We start from the raw sequence: 13,814 nt of genomic DNA, 5'->3' as shown, positions 1-13,814 counted from the left end.
GTGGAGAGGAGACAGACCTGTCAAGGAGGCAGGGATGGAGCTAGTAAAGGTGAGTGTAGGTGGGGAGGTCGGGAGGAGATAGGTCCAGGCAGGATGGACATGTCGTCTGAGGAATGGGACGGGGAGTTGAAATAGTTCGAGACTGGGAGGTGCAGTTGTTCAGAGCATAGCTGTTCTGCAAAGTGGTCCCCAAGCCTCTGCTTGATTTCCCCGATGTAGAGGAGGCCACAACGGGAACAGTGGATGCAGTATACCACATTAGCAGATGTGCAGGTGAACATCTGCTTGATGTGGAAAGTCTTCTTGGGGCCAGGGACGGGGGAGGTGTAGGGGAAGGTGTAGCATTTCCTGCAGTTGCTGGGAAAAGTGCCAGGTGTGGTGGGTCTGGAGGGGAGTGTGAAGCAGACAAGGGAGTCACGGAGAGAGTGGCCCCCTGGAAGGCAGATAACGGTGGGGAGGGGAAAATGTCTCTGGTGGTGGGTTTGGATTTTGCAGATGGTAGAAGTGTCAGATGATGATGCGTTGGATCCAGAGGTTGGTGGGGTGGTACATGAGGACGAGGGGGATTCTGTTTTGTTTTTTATTGCGGAGAGCTGATGTGAGGGATGAGTTATGGTTTGCAGATGGCGGAAGTGTTCTCTTGATCTCTTGATTTCTTCTTGTCTTAGTTTTTCTCCCTTTGTCAGATCTCTTCCTACATCTTCACCTGCACCAGCAACTCATCCAACTTTATCTGTAGCTTTTTAACAATTTCCTAGCCTGAATTGTCTTCCTCTTTGTATATGCATAATTGTTGAAACGCGACATCCTCTACTCTGCTATTATTTGGAGTACTAGATCAAGTTGTATCATCTAATGCCCTCTGTGCCTGGTTAAACCTGTTCTTGTGTTGAAAAGCTTTGAGTAATGTTTTTAAAAAGGCTTAAGACTTTTATGTAATTCCTTTGTATATGAATATATGAACTAGGGGCAGGAGTAGGCTACTTGAGCCTGCTCTATCATTTAATAAGATTGTGACTGATTTTATAGTCAGAAGTCACATGACACCAGGTTATAGTCCAACAGGTTTATTTGAAATCACAAGTGTTCAGAGCGCATCCCCTTTGTCAGGTGAAGACTTCACAACATAGACCTAGTTATTTGATGAACCATGTTTTTTCATCTTGGAATGTAGTATTCACTGCTCACAATGTGATTTCCTAGCCACTAGGAATCTAGTCATAGATGTGGTGATTGCTTTGCAAAGTATCTTCATTAAGTCTACTCAGATGACCCTGAACTTCTGTTTGCCAGTCACCTTCCACTGTAACATTTCAGACTTCAGGCTTCTGGGCTGTTCGAATAAAGCTTAACTAAAGTTCAAGGAACAGCATCTTATATTTAAATCATGCACTCTGAGACCAGCAGCTTCCAATTATAACCACTACTTCCATTTCTTTTTCAACAGCAGCTGATGATCTAATGACTCTATTATTACCATCTGCATCTCATCTTTTATTATATTAGTTGCCTCATTACTATCATCCCTTTTTGACTTACATCATCAAGCCTTTACTTATTCGATTTCCTCTATGAGCTGACCAATCATGGATCTTTCTTTTCCTTCATTGCTCTCCACTTCCCTTTCCCTGCCTTTCTACTTGCTTAAAACCTGTTACATCCTAACATTTCACATGTCTAAAGAAGGGACATTGACCTGTGGCACTGGATAGAGTCTTGCCACTTCCCCTGTGACAGCTTTGATGCTGACAGATATTTAGAACATAGAACAATACAGCGCAGAACAGGCCCTTTGGCCCTCGATGTTGCACCAACCTGTGGACTAATCTAAGTCCATCCCCTACATCGTCATCCATATGCTTATCCAAGGACTGTTTAAATGCCCCTAATGTGGCTGAGTTAACTACATCGGCAGGCAGGGCATTCCACACCCTTACCACTCTCTGAATAAAGGACCTGCCTCTGACATCTGTCTTAAATCTATCACCCCTCAATTTGCAGCTATGACCACTTGCAGAAGCCGACGTCATCATCAGAAAATGACTCTCACTGTCCACCCTATTTAATCTCTGATCATCTTATGTGTCTCTATTAAATCCCCTCTAAGCTGCCTTCTCTCCAATGAGAACAGACTTAAGTCCCTCAGCCTTTCCTCATAAGACCTTCGCTCCAGACCAGGCAACATCCTGGTAAATCTCCTCTGCACCATTTCCAATGCTTCCACATCCTTCCTATAATGGGGCGACCAGAACTGCATACAATATTCCAAATGAGGCCGCACTAGCGTTTTGTACAGTTAATCAAGGGAAATGGACACTCTGCTGCCTTCCCACTTCCACTCCAATTCGACTGTGATGGGAAGACTCACTGTCGTTTGAGGCCCTTATGTGGACAGTTAATGCTCACTGAATAACTTCATGCTGCTGCCATTATCATGAACCCAGTGACAAGCAGGGAACTTACCATGTGGAGTGCGTAACAAGAGCCAACTTATGTGGGGTTGTTTATGTGCTCCTGGGCTGGGGGGGCCAGATTGGGCAGAGGCGTGATCCTTGATCAAAGACATACAGGACCTGATTTTGGTCACCACGCATTGGGAAGTGGGAGGGCTGCTACAAATCACCGTCATCCTCATTGCTGAGTCCCTCCAATCATTGACCTGCACCCCAACTCCCATCCCAGTATTGCTTATCTGTTCCCAAGGACGCAGCAATGATGCTAGACCTTAGGTGTGCATCATATTGGCAACAGACACTGCCTCTCCAGTGGATCCAATTGAGTAGAGGTCTCAATGAGTGGGACTTCTGTTCCTGGGGGTCCTTGATCTTGGGAACGCCCACATTTTGTAAAGTTATAGGCCCAGTGGCACTACTCAGTACTAAGCATTGGAGGCATTACTTTGCTCAGAGGAGTGGTGAATCTTTGAAATTTTCTGCTTTAGAAGGCTTAGTCATTGAATATATTCAAGACAGAGGTTGACAGCTTCCATGTTTTAAAAACATCAAGCAATACAAGGATGAACAGGGAAATGGTGTTGAAGTGAATAATCAGCCATTGTTTCAGAGAATGGCAGGGTGGGTTTGAAGGACTGAACAGCCTATTTCTTTTACATATGTTACAATATAAATGCAAAGGATTGTATTACATTAAAGTGCATATATGCTTTATAAGGAAATACATTGGTAAGGCCACATTTGGAGTACTGTGCAATTCTGGTTATACTGCTAGAGGAAGGATACTATTAAAGTGAAAAGGGCGCAAAAAAGATTTACCGGGATGCTCTTTAGGCTGGAGGGTTTGCGTTATAAGGAGAGGCTGGGACTATTTTCCTTGGAACATGGGAGGCTGAGGGGTGACCTTTTGGATGTTTATAAAATCGTGAGGGGTATAGATAAGGTCAATAGCCAAGATTTTTTTCCCCAGGGTAGGGGAGCCCAAAACTAGAAGGCGTTGGTTTAGGGTGAGGGGGAAAAGATTTAAAAGGGACCTGAAGGGCAACTTTTTAACACACAGGGTGATGTGTGTGTGGAAGAAGGAAGTGGTAGTACAATTATAGCATCTAAAAGACATTTGGACAGATCCATAGATTGCAAAAGTTCAGAGAGATATGGGCCAAATTCAGGCATATGGGGACTCGTTCAGTTTAGGAAGCCTGGTTGGCATCGATGAATTTGGTGGAAGAGCCTGTTTCTGTGCTGTATGACTCTATGATTTAATTCAGCACCTTCCCTGAAGGAGGTGACATGGGGCTCCCAGCCAGAGGGTGACACCCCATCAGCTCCATTACATCCTGGTGTCTAAGAGCAGATGGGAGTGACCGGTGTTATTACTTCCCTCCCTAAAGGGAAGTCTGGTTTACTATGATGCTCAGCAAAAGTAATGAAAGGGTAAACAACTGATTACGATAGATTAATGTCCGCGTCTGCAGAACTGCACAATGCCACAATCTGAGTTTCTGGCATATCGAAATAGTTGCTATTCTGTCTTTTTCACTTCTATTTTACAGCTGGGAAGCTGGATGCACTTGAAGAGTTTCGAATTCAGAAGGAAGAATTGATGATGAGGTTTGCTTCACTTGAAGAACAGTTAAAGCATCAGGAGAAAGAGCACAATGAGATTATTTATGACTTAGAACGGAGGGCAGTGGTGGATAAACATAGGTAAGACATTTTATTTCCTGACCTAAAAGTGTAGAGTTTTGTTAGGGGGCTGTTCTAAAGATATTAGCAGATCTTGGCACCCTGCAAATTGTTTACTTTCAGAAGCACAGAACGGTTACAGTATGGAGGGGGGTCATTTGACCCGTTGAATTATGCAACAGCTAATTTCATCTAACTGGAAGATGCCTGGAATGGGATACAGTACTTCATTTGTGGCTGGTCTAGTGGTTTGTAAAGGCCCATCATAATTTACTTGCGTTTATACTCTGTGCCCCCATTTGTTAAATCCAAGATCTTGAAAGTTTTTAACAACTTTCTCAACCTGGCCTACTACTTTCAACAATTTGTGCCTGTGCACAAAGGCCTTTCTGTTCTTGACTACCCCGTAGAATTGTATTGCTTATCTTGTACTGTCATCCCTCTTTCAATCACGAAAGTGTATCACTTCACAACTATCAGAATAGATAGTCAGTGTTCACAAATCGTTTAACTGTGAGACCTGGAAATATATCATCATCTGTGCCTTCGTTGTTGTTGGGACTTCTGTCCCTAATGGTATTGTGGATCTAGCTACATCATATGGACTGCAGCAATTCAAGAAGGCAGCTCATCACCACCTTGTCAAGGGCAACCAGGAACAGGCAATTAATGCTGCCAGCCAGTGACACCCATGTCCCGTGAGTGAATTTAGAAAAAATATATCAGTCAGATTGTGTCCTCATCTCATATCTTCAGTATGTTTAGGAATGAGAATCCTATGTAATGTTTTCCATTGTCTCCAGTGATGCAGACGACTTACCACATTTGCATTACTCATCAGTTGACAGTAAATTGCCAGTTTCACTTGAGAAGATGGCAGGAATAACTGGTGTGGTGACATGCTGCATCTGATCAGAGACTGGCTGGTTTGGGCCAAGCCTATAATAAACTATATGCATTTCCAACATATTCTACTATTCATTTTTGCCCATGGGTGTCTTAAAATCACTGTCATAATAAGATTTTTTTGTAAAAAAAATTGTGTTAAGTGCATTACATAAAAAGCAAATTTTTACTTAAAAACGAAAACAAACCAGTGTATTGTGGAAATACAGCAAATCTATAAGCCTGTATGAAAAGATCAGATAGTTTGATCCCATTGCAACACTGCACCTATCCTAGTCTCCATGGAACACTGGTTGTTCCAATGTAGTTTGTAAAATGAATAATTGCAGCATGAGGCAGTGGTCAGTAATTTGCAAAGGATGCTTCAAAAAAGTATCGTGCCCTCGTAGACAAATGAGAAATGCCTGATGCTGGTTTTGGGTACACACCTTGGATGTCTATGAAGATAGCTTAATCAAAGTGACAAATCACACACCTTAACAGAGAATGAACATGCACCATCATCTGTCCCAATGTGTCTTTAGTTGGCTCATAACTGCATGTAAAACCAGTGCAGTACAATCCAAATTCTAGTCTCCTGACCCTCATTGAGGAATAGTTCGACAAACATATTTTTTTGGCCAGTTGTCTCTTGTGAACCTTGGTTGTAAGTCTCAAAACATGATTTGATAGTGGTAAGTGGGAAGGGCAAAGCAGGTAACACCGTCCTTATCTAACATCAACTTGTATCTTGTAGCATGAGTCTTGGACAGGGATCAGAAAGTGGGAAGCTTATTTATTTCTCCCTTTCCCTCGTCCAAGGGCCTTGATTCTATTGGAATTAATTCAGCCAACTAGTAAAAGGACATTAACTTTATTCAGTAGAAATTAAGAGTCAGATCTGTAATTATTAAACCATTACCTTGCTCTTATAGGTTAAAGAAGGAATTGGTTTCTCGAGTGAATGTTGTGGCTGCAGAATTCCGTCGCATCTCAAAAAAACAGGTGGCAGAGACAACAAAAAGGGCCATCCGTGAAAATGCATCCATCAGCAACAAGCTGGGAAAAATATCGGACAAAAGCATAAAAGTAATAAAGGAGAATGATGATTTGAAATCAGAAGCAAAGAAGCAACAGCGAACCATTCATATCTTGGAGGACAATCAGAAAGAACTGGCCAAGAAAAATTTCAGCAACCTGAAGGTTTGATATAATTCTGGAAGGAATATTTCCATGCAGTGGTGGGCTGCTTAGTTCACACTTGCAGTATCATACACTCATGCTGCTCCTTCAACATAGAGAAAGGTTGTTGACACTACATTTTGTCAAAGAGGTCTGGTTCTTAAAGGAGTGTAGAGAAAAGGCCATTTGGCCTATCATACTTGTGCCAGCTTTTTGAAAGATCTAGTCCCAGAGCCCAACATTTTTTTTCTGCCTTCTGTTTACCTTATTCCCAATTAAAAATCACTATCCAATTCTAACACTCTTTCCAGTGGTGCATTCTAGATTTTAATAACTCAGAATGTAAAACAAAATTCACTTCCTTGGCTCTGGCTCGTTTGCACATTACTTTAAATGTGCCTTCTCATTACTGCAAACATTTGATCACGGAGCAGGAGTAGGCCATTTAGCTCCTTGAACCTGCTCTGTCTTTCAATGAGGGCACGGCTGATTTAATTGTAATTTCAAACGCATTTCCACCTACCCCAAAGATCTTTCATCTAACATTTTCCCGATGATAGATGTTAAGCTAACAAGCCTGTAGTTTCCTGCTTTCTGTCTCCCTTTTTGAATAAAGGAGTCACATTTGTTATCTTCCAACCATTAGGACTGTTCCTGAATCAAGAGTGTTTTTAAAAATCAAAACAACGCATCAACTACATCACTTGTCACTTCCATTAAGAACCAAGGATGAAGCCCATCAGTCCATTTAGCCTACTTTTGCTCAATTCTAGTTGTTATATAGATAAATGTCCCATGATTACCGCTGTGCATCTGTGACAAGTTGTCATTATTTTGATCTTTATACTCCATCCTACAGCTTGGTTACTGTTAGAGACCTGTAAACCACTTCCATAAGTGACTTCTTACTTTTTATCATTAACCTTTTCACAAAACATTTCTACTTATTTACTCAAACTGCTTCATGTTTTGGACACATAACTCCTCTTAGTTTTGTTTTGTCTCAGGAAAGCAGTTAAAATCTTTGAGTTAAATTGAATCTTCCATTTCAATAATCGATTCACTTGTTCCAGACACTTACGACTGTTCATACCTGTTTACTACTGTTCTGAGTTTTGTGTCAAATGCAGACTTTGAAGTTATACCCACGTACAAGTATAGTTGAATACTGCACCAAGGTATGCATGTCACCAGGTTTTTTTTTGAGGAAGATCTGTTTCTCATTTTTAATGGTCTGTGCATTAAACAAGCTCCCACTCTTGAAACAACTGGAGTAATTTGCTGCTTAAATTTCAGGTTATCCAAATGCTGACTGAGAAATGCAAACAGCAGCAGGAATCGTTAGAAAATTGTATGCAGAGAGAGAAGGCGATACCACAACTTGAAACATCCATCAAGAAACTAGAGGAACAAAATGAATCTTTAAGGTATGTGCAATCGAGTTCTGTGTTTACATGGGTTTCTACTGACAACATCAAAAAAGTTACTTTTTGACAGTAGGGTTGTCACCCTAGGTACTCTCCTTTGCTATAATTTTAACTTGTTTATTTAGATGTCTTATTTGGTTTAATATTATTCCATAATGAAAGTGCCCATGAATTGTAGTCTGTGAAATAGGAAGATAAGACAATGAATGCGTGGGAGAGGACTTTAGATTGGACACTGGAACTGGCTGTTGGTAGATGGCACCCGTACAAATCTGGACAAGTTGCAGTTAAACAGAAGTAAGACACTAGCTCCTTGCAGAGTGTTTTGCTGGAACTGTTCACAAGAGTTTAAGTTTAACCAGCAAAGAATGTTCGTAAGTAATACGAGAATGGAAAATGCTAGGATAAGTTGATAGCACTGAAATAGAGAATAATAAGTTAATGGGTGGAGAAAGGGAGAAAGTACTAAAGTCTATATCAGGGTTACACTGCATATATGTGAATGCATATAGATAATAGGCTACAGGCATACAGGGTCTATGATATTGTGGTTGACTTAAGGAATGGCAGATCTGGGTGCTAAGTATTCCTGGTTACAAGGTGTCCAGGAGAGATAGGAGAGGAGAAGAAGTGGGAGGTGACGGTATTAGTTGAGGAGAACGTTGGAGCGCTAGGGAAAGATGATATTTCAGAGGGTTCAAAGACAGAATCAATCTGGCTAGAGCTAAGGATTAAGAAGAGTGCAAATACATTGCTCTATAGACCACAAGCTCGTAGGAAGGATTGAGAGGATCTGCAAAGAATTTACAGAGAGATGTAAACATCATAGAGTAGTTATATCATTATCATTAATGAATATGGTTGTCCACCTAGGAAATTCCACATCACTGGTTCTGTGGGTCCTTATTTGGTTGATGAGCCCAATCCTAGAGCCCCATTTCCAACTGTACATTTGGCAGGTGTTTTCAGGAAGTGGAATTGGTCCTTAGCCTTGAAATTACTGACATTCCTTTCTCCTGTTCCTTTTCCATATCCCCTATTGCTAATGGATGTTCTCAAAGAATTGTGTCCCTTCAAACAGGAAGTTGCTCCAAACTGCTTTCTTCTGAACAAGGGTCTTGTGGAAATCTTGCAGACAGCCTTTGAAATGCTTCCTTTGTCCTCCTCTCAATCGAGTGCCTTCCTCAAGCTGGGTGAAGGTTTGTTTTGGTAGGTAGAACTCAGTCATCCTAACCATGTGGCCAGACCAGTTAGAGTGACTGAGTTGTCACGCAACATGGACAGTTCTTCATTCTGGACATTATCCGTAAGGGTTTGCACATTCTGAGTTTTGAGATTGAGTTTGGCTTTGGTTTTCAGACAGCAAATAGGTTAGCCTCCTGGATGTGGTTTCCTGACAGGCTGGTTACAGGACAGACTATTTTTAGGATACCTTTTCTATCCCCTTTCCTGTGCAAGGTGAGCAGAGTGGATCCTGAAGAAGGCTGCTTAGTCGTGAAGAAAGCTGCCAAAATACTCTTCTGTTTCTATTCCAACAGCAAAATGACTGAGTCAAACTCCACCGCCAACATGCTGGTCTAAAGCCAGGGACTTTTAGATCTCACAATCCTGTCCCTGTCATCTCTTGCCAGTTGCTGCAGGCCTTGTGTTGCGTGTGGGGGAGAGTTGAATTCCTCCAGCAAGAATACTTGGGCAGGAAATCTTCTGAAAATGGGAATGCTGTTGCACATCAAACATACATTCCTTGTCAGAACATAGATCCAATTCACATGACAAAGAAACCTTGATGACCGGGAATCTGCCTACTGCTGCAGTCTTCATCCGCCACCACAGCCATGATAGCACATGGATATCTTTTACCCGATTTACCATTGAGGACTTCAATTAAATTGCACTTTTTCTGGTTCTTCCCCTCCTAACCTTACTGCTCTTGGATGGCCCTGCCACGATTTGAGAACTGATGACATTGCTCTTGGAATAAATAGAACATTCAAGCCTCTCCAACTGCAGCAAGCTGGCAATCCACAGAATGTGTAGTGGTAATGGGGCACAGTTGTTAACATGGTTGGTGAGCTGGCTTGTTTTCATTCAGACGTTTCATCACCATGCTAGATAACATCATCATTGAGGCCTCCGATGATGCAATGTTGTTCTGCTCCATTGGATTTTATACTGTTCATTCTGTTATGGTGAGTTGTATCATTTCCGGTTTTGTTCTGTATGGGTGTGTACATGGGGTCCAATTCTCTATGTTTGTTGATTGCATTACGGGTGGACAACCATCCCTCTAGGAATTCCCATGTGTATTTTTGTGTCTGGCTTAGGCTACTACAGTTGGTTTGTCCCAGTTAAACTGATGGCCTTCGTTTTCTGAATGTACTGATATTAGGGAAAGTTCGTCATGTTGTTTTGTTGCTAGCTGATGTTCGTGTATCCTGAAAGCTAGTTTCATTCCTGTCTGTCCAATGTAATGCTTGTCACAGTCATTGCATGGTATTTTGTAAACGACATTGGTTCTGCATGTTGTGGGGATGGGGTCTATAAGTCTTGTGAATGTTTATCGTAGAGTCGCTGTGGGCTTGGGTGTTGCCATGGATTTAGTAAGGGGAGGTCGTGCCTGACAAACCTGTTAGAATTCTTTGAAGAGGTAACAAGTAGGTAAGACCAGGGAAACCCAGTGGATGTTATCTGTCTATACTTCCAAAAGGCCTTTGATAAGGTGCCTCACAGGAGGCTGCTGAGTAAGGTGAGGGCCCATGGTGTTCAAGGTGAGCTACTGGCATGGATTAAGGATTGGCTCTGACAGAAGGCAGGGAGCTGGGATAAAAGGCTTTTTTTTGGAATGGCAACCGGTGACAAGTGGTGTCCTACAGGGTTCAGTGTTGGGGCCGCAGCTGTTCACTTTATATATTAATGATCTGGATGAAGGGACTGGGGACATTCTGACGAAGTTTGCCGATGATACGAAGATAGGTGGACAGGCAGGTAGTACTGAGGAGGTGGGGAGGCTGCAGAAAGATTTAGACAGTTTAGGAGAGTGGTCCAGGAAATGACTGATGAAATTCAACGTGAGCAAACGCTAGGTCTTGCATTTTGGAAAAAAGAATTCAGACATGGACTATTTTATAGACGGTGAGAAAATTCATAAAGCTGAAGTACAAAGGGATCTGAGAATGCTAGTCCAGGATTCTCTAAAGGTTAACTTGCAGGTTGAGTCTTGATTAAGCAAGCAAATGTAATGTTGTCATTTATCTCAAGAGGGTTGGAATATAAAAGCAGTGATGTGCTTCTGAGACTTTATAAAGCTCTAGTTAGGCCCCATTTAGAATACCGTGACGAATTTTGGGCCCCACACCTCAGGAAGGACATACTGGCACTGGAGTGTGTCCAGCGGAGATTCACACGGATGATCCCTGGAATGGTAGGCCTCACATACGATGAATGGCTGAGGATCCTGGGATTGTATTCATTAGAGTTTAGAAGGTTGAGGGGAGATCTAATAGAAACTTACAAGATAATGCATGGCTTAGAAATGGTGGACGCTAGGAAGTTGTTTCTGTTGGAGGGGAGACTAGGACCTGTGGGCACAGCCTTAGAATTAGAGGGGGTCAAGTTAGAATGGAAATGAGGAGACATTTCTTCAGCCAGAATGTGGTGGGCCTGTGGAACTCATTGCCACGGAGCGCAGTGGAGGCCGGTATGTTAAATGTCTTCAAGGCAGAGATTAATAAATTCTTGATCTCGCAAGGAATTAAGGGCTACGGGGAGAGTGCAGGGAAGTGGAGTTGAAATGCCCATCAGCCATGATTAAATGGCAGAGTGGACTCAATGGGCCGAATGGCCTTACTTCCACTCCTATGTCTTATGGTCTTATGATTCCTAGTGGTCGTAGGAGTCTCATTGTCAGTTCTGATATGTTCTTGATGTAGGTCAGTGTGCTCAATATGTTAGGGCATACTGTTTCCTCTTGTCTTCTTAGTAAACACCTGCTGATGAAGTTGCGGGGATATCCATTCATAGCAAAGGTTTTGTGTAGGTGCTCTTCCTGTTTCCTCCACAAGGATTATAGACCCTATGCCCACGACATGCAGCACCAACATAGTTTACAAAATACTGTGCAACAACTGCCACAAGTATTACATTGGACAGACAGGAAGGAAACTAGCCATCAGAATACACGAACATCAACTCGCAGCAAAACGACACAATGAACTTTCCCTGCTATCAGTACACTTGGACAGTGAGGGCCATCAATTTAATTGGGACAACGTAACCATAGTAACCCAAGCCAAACATAGACACACAAGGGAATTCGTAGAGGCATGGTTCTCAACCCATAATGCAATCAACAAACATATAGAATTGGACAAACCCAAGTACAAACCCATACAGAACAAAACTGAAAATGACACTACTCACCATAACAGGCCCGACAATTCCAAGCAGAGTAGAACAACACCCCTTCACCGGAGGCCTCACTGATGATGTTATCCAGCTTGATGATAAAACGTTTGAATGAAAACAATCCAGCTCGGTGAGCAAGTCAACAAACTCACCCACAACCAAGCTACAAATCTTTAAGTACGTGTACAACAACTGGAATACTATTAATGTAAGGGCCAGTGCCCCAGATTGTATTCAGGAGAATTTCCCACAGCAGTACATGTGCACAAAGAAAACACTGCTAGACCTATGATTTTGAGAATGAGATCGTCCAAATGGATCAATTAATAGTGGGGAACATTTAGAGAAAGTGATTATTGTGTCATTCGGTTCAAGATTACCGTAGAAACTAACATTGGTCAATGCATTGTAAAACATAATCAACTGGCAGACAGCAGACTTCAGTGGGACAAGAACAAAAGTTGGCCGGCTAGACTGGAAACAAAGCTAGGCAAGAAAGCAGTAGCTGAACATTAGGCTACTTTTAAAGATGGTTTGGTCTCAGTCTAGTTACATTCCCTGAAAAAGGAAAGGCAGGACAAACAAATTCTGAGATCCCTTGATGACAAAGGAGATAAAAATTAAGTTAATGAAGAAAAAGCCTGCTTATCACGAGCACAGGGTAGTAAATACATTTGAGAGCCAAGGTGAATGGGAAAAATTCAGAAGGAAGCTGATAAAGTAAGCATCAGAAGCAAAGAGGGATTATGAGAAAAGACAGGCAACTAACATAAAAGGAAATCCCAAAATCCTTTTTAAGCACACTAATAGAAAAATGGCTACATGAGGAGGAGTAGGGGTGATTAGGGGCCCAAAAGGGAATTTACACTTAGTCATAGGAAATATGGCTGAGATGTTAAATGAAAACTTTTCATCTGTGTTTATTTATGAGGTAGATGTCCAGGCCATGCTGACAGAGGAGAAAACTCAGTCATTTGAAGGGTTTACCATTAATAAGGAAAGGGTATTAGATGAGCTGCCTGTACTTAAAGTTGACACGGCACTGAAACTGGATGAGATGCAGAAAGAAGTGAGGGTGGAAATTGCAGAGGCACTGGCCACAATCTTTCAGTCTTCCCTAGATTTCGAAATGTTACGAGAGAATTCCAAACTTTACACCCTTGTACACTGAAATTTATTCCTTTAAAGTTAAATATTGTTCTAAACTCCCCTCACATAATTTTCAGGAACAATGTAATCTCTGTTCAGAAGCAACTGGAGACAAAGCAATCTCAATTGGACAATCAGAGAAGCCTCATGGAACAACAGGAAAAACATAGGAAACACTTGGAGAGAGTTCTGTCTGAAGCTGCCTATGCTCTGAAAGAGGTGCTGCAGGTAATGTAGCCACTTCTGTTTTGAGAACAGATTGATTATTGCGGCCCACTTTGAAGCCAGCATGTGACAGAGATATGTATTACTGTGAGATTGCTGATATCCTTTGAAATGCTCTATTACTTAAGTGGTGTGGGTCAATCCAACTCTAACAAGCTGCACCACGGATTGCTACTACTGTTTGTGTATCTGTGACTTGCTTTATTCATATCGCAGCTTTCTGATCTTGGCTGCCCTGAAGAGTCAAGGTAAAAAGCAGAAATCATTCAGTCAAACAGGAGAGTGCTGCATTTGATCGATGTTCTGAGTGAAGTTTCACTAGTTGGCCTCAGCCATGATGCAACAAGTGGCCTCTGTATCGCTAACTTTTAAAAGGTTCCTGCTCCTTGATGCTATCCGGCAC

General features: G+C 42.1%; 1 protein-coding gene across 2 annotated transcripts in view; it reads left to right on the top strand.

Annotated features, from left to right (window-relative positions):
- cfap157 (cilia and flagella associated protein 157) overlaps positions 1-13,814 on the top strand; it is a 71,036-nt gene that overhangs the window by 8,887 nt on the left and 48,335 nt on the right. For both annotated transcript variants that reach the window (XM_059638385.1, XM_048558681.2), the window contains exons 3-6: positions 4,007-4,160; positions 5,960-6,227; positions 7,503-7,633; positions 13,264-13,414. In XM_059638385.1, the coding sequence (XP_059494368.1) occupies positions 4,007-4,160; positions 5,960-6,227; positions 7,503-7,633; positions 13,264-13,414 (704 nt within the window). The remainder of the gene's footprint in view (positions 1-4,006; positions 4,161-5,959; positions 6,228-7,502; positions 7,634-13,263; positions 13,415-13,814) is intronic.

This window comes from Stegostoma tigrinum, chromosome 29 (assembly GCF_030684315.1).
Source record: "Stegostoma tigrinum isolate sSteTig4 chromosome 29, sSteTig4.hap1, whole genome shotgun sequence".
NCBI classification, from domain to species: domain Eukaryota; kingdom Metazoa; phylum Chordata; class Chondrichthyes; order Orectolobiformes; family Stegostomatidae; genus Stegostoma; species Stegostoma tigrinum.
The sequence above is the reverse complement of the archived record's forward strand: the minus strand, read 5'-3'. Positions and strand labels throughout refer to the sequence as shown.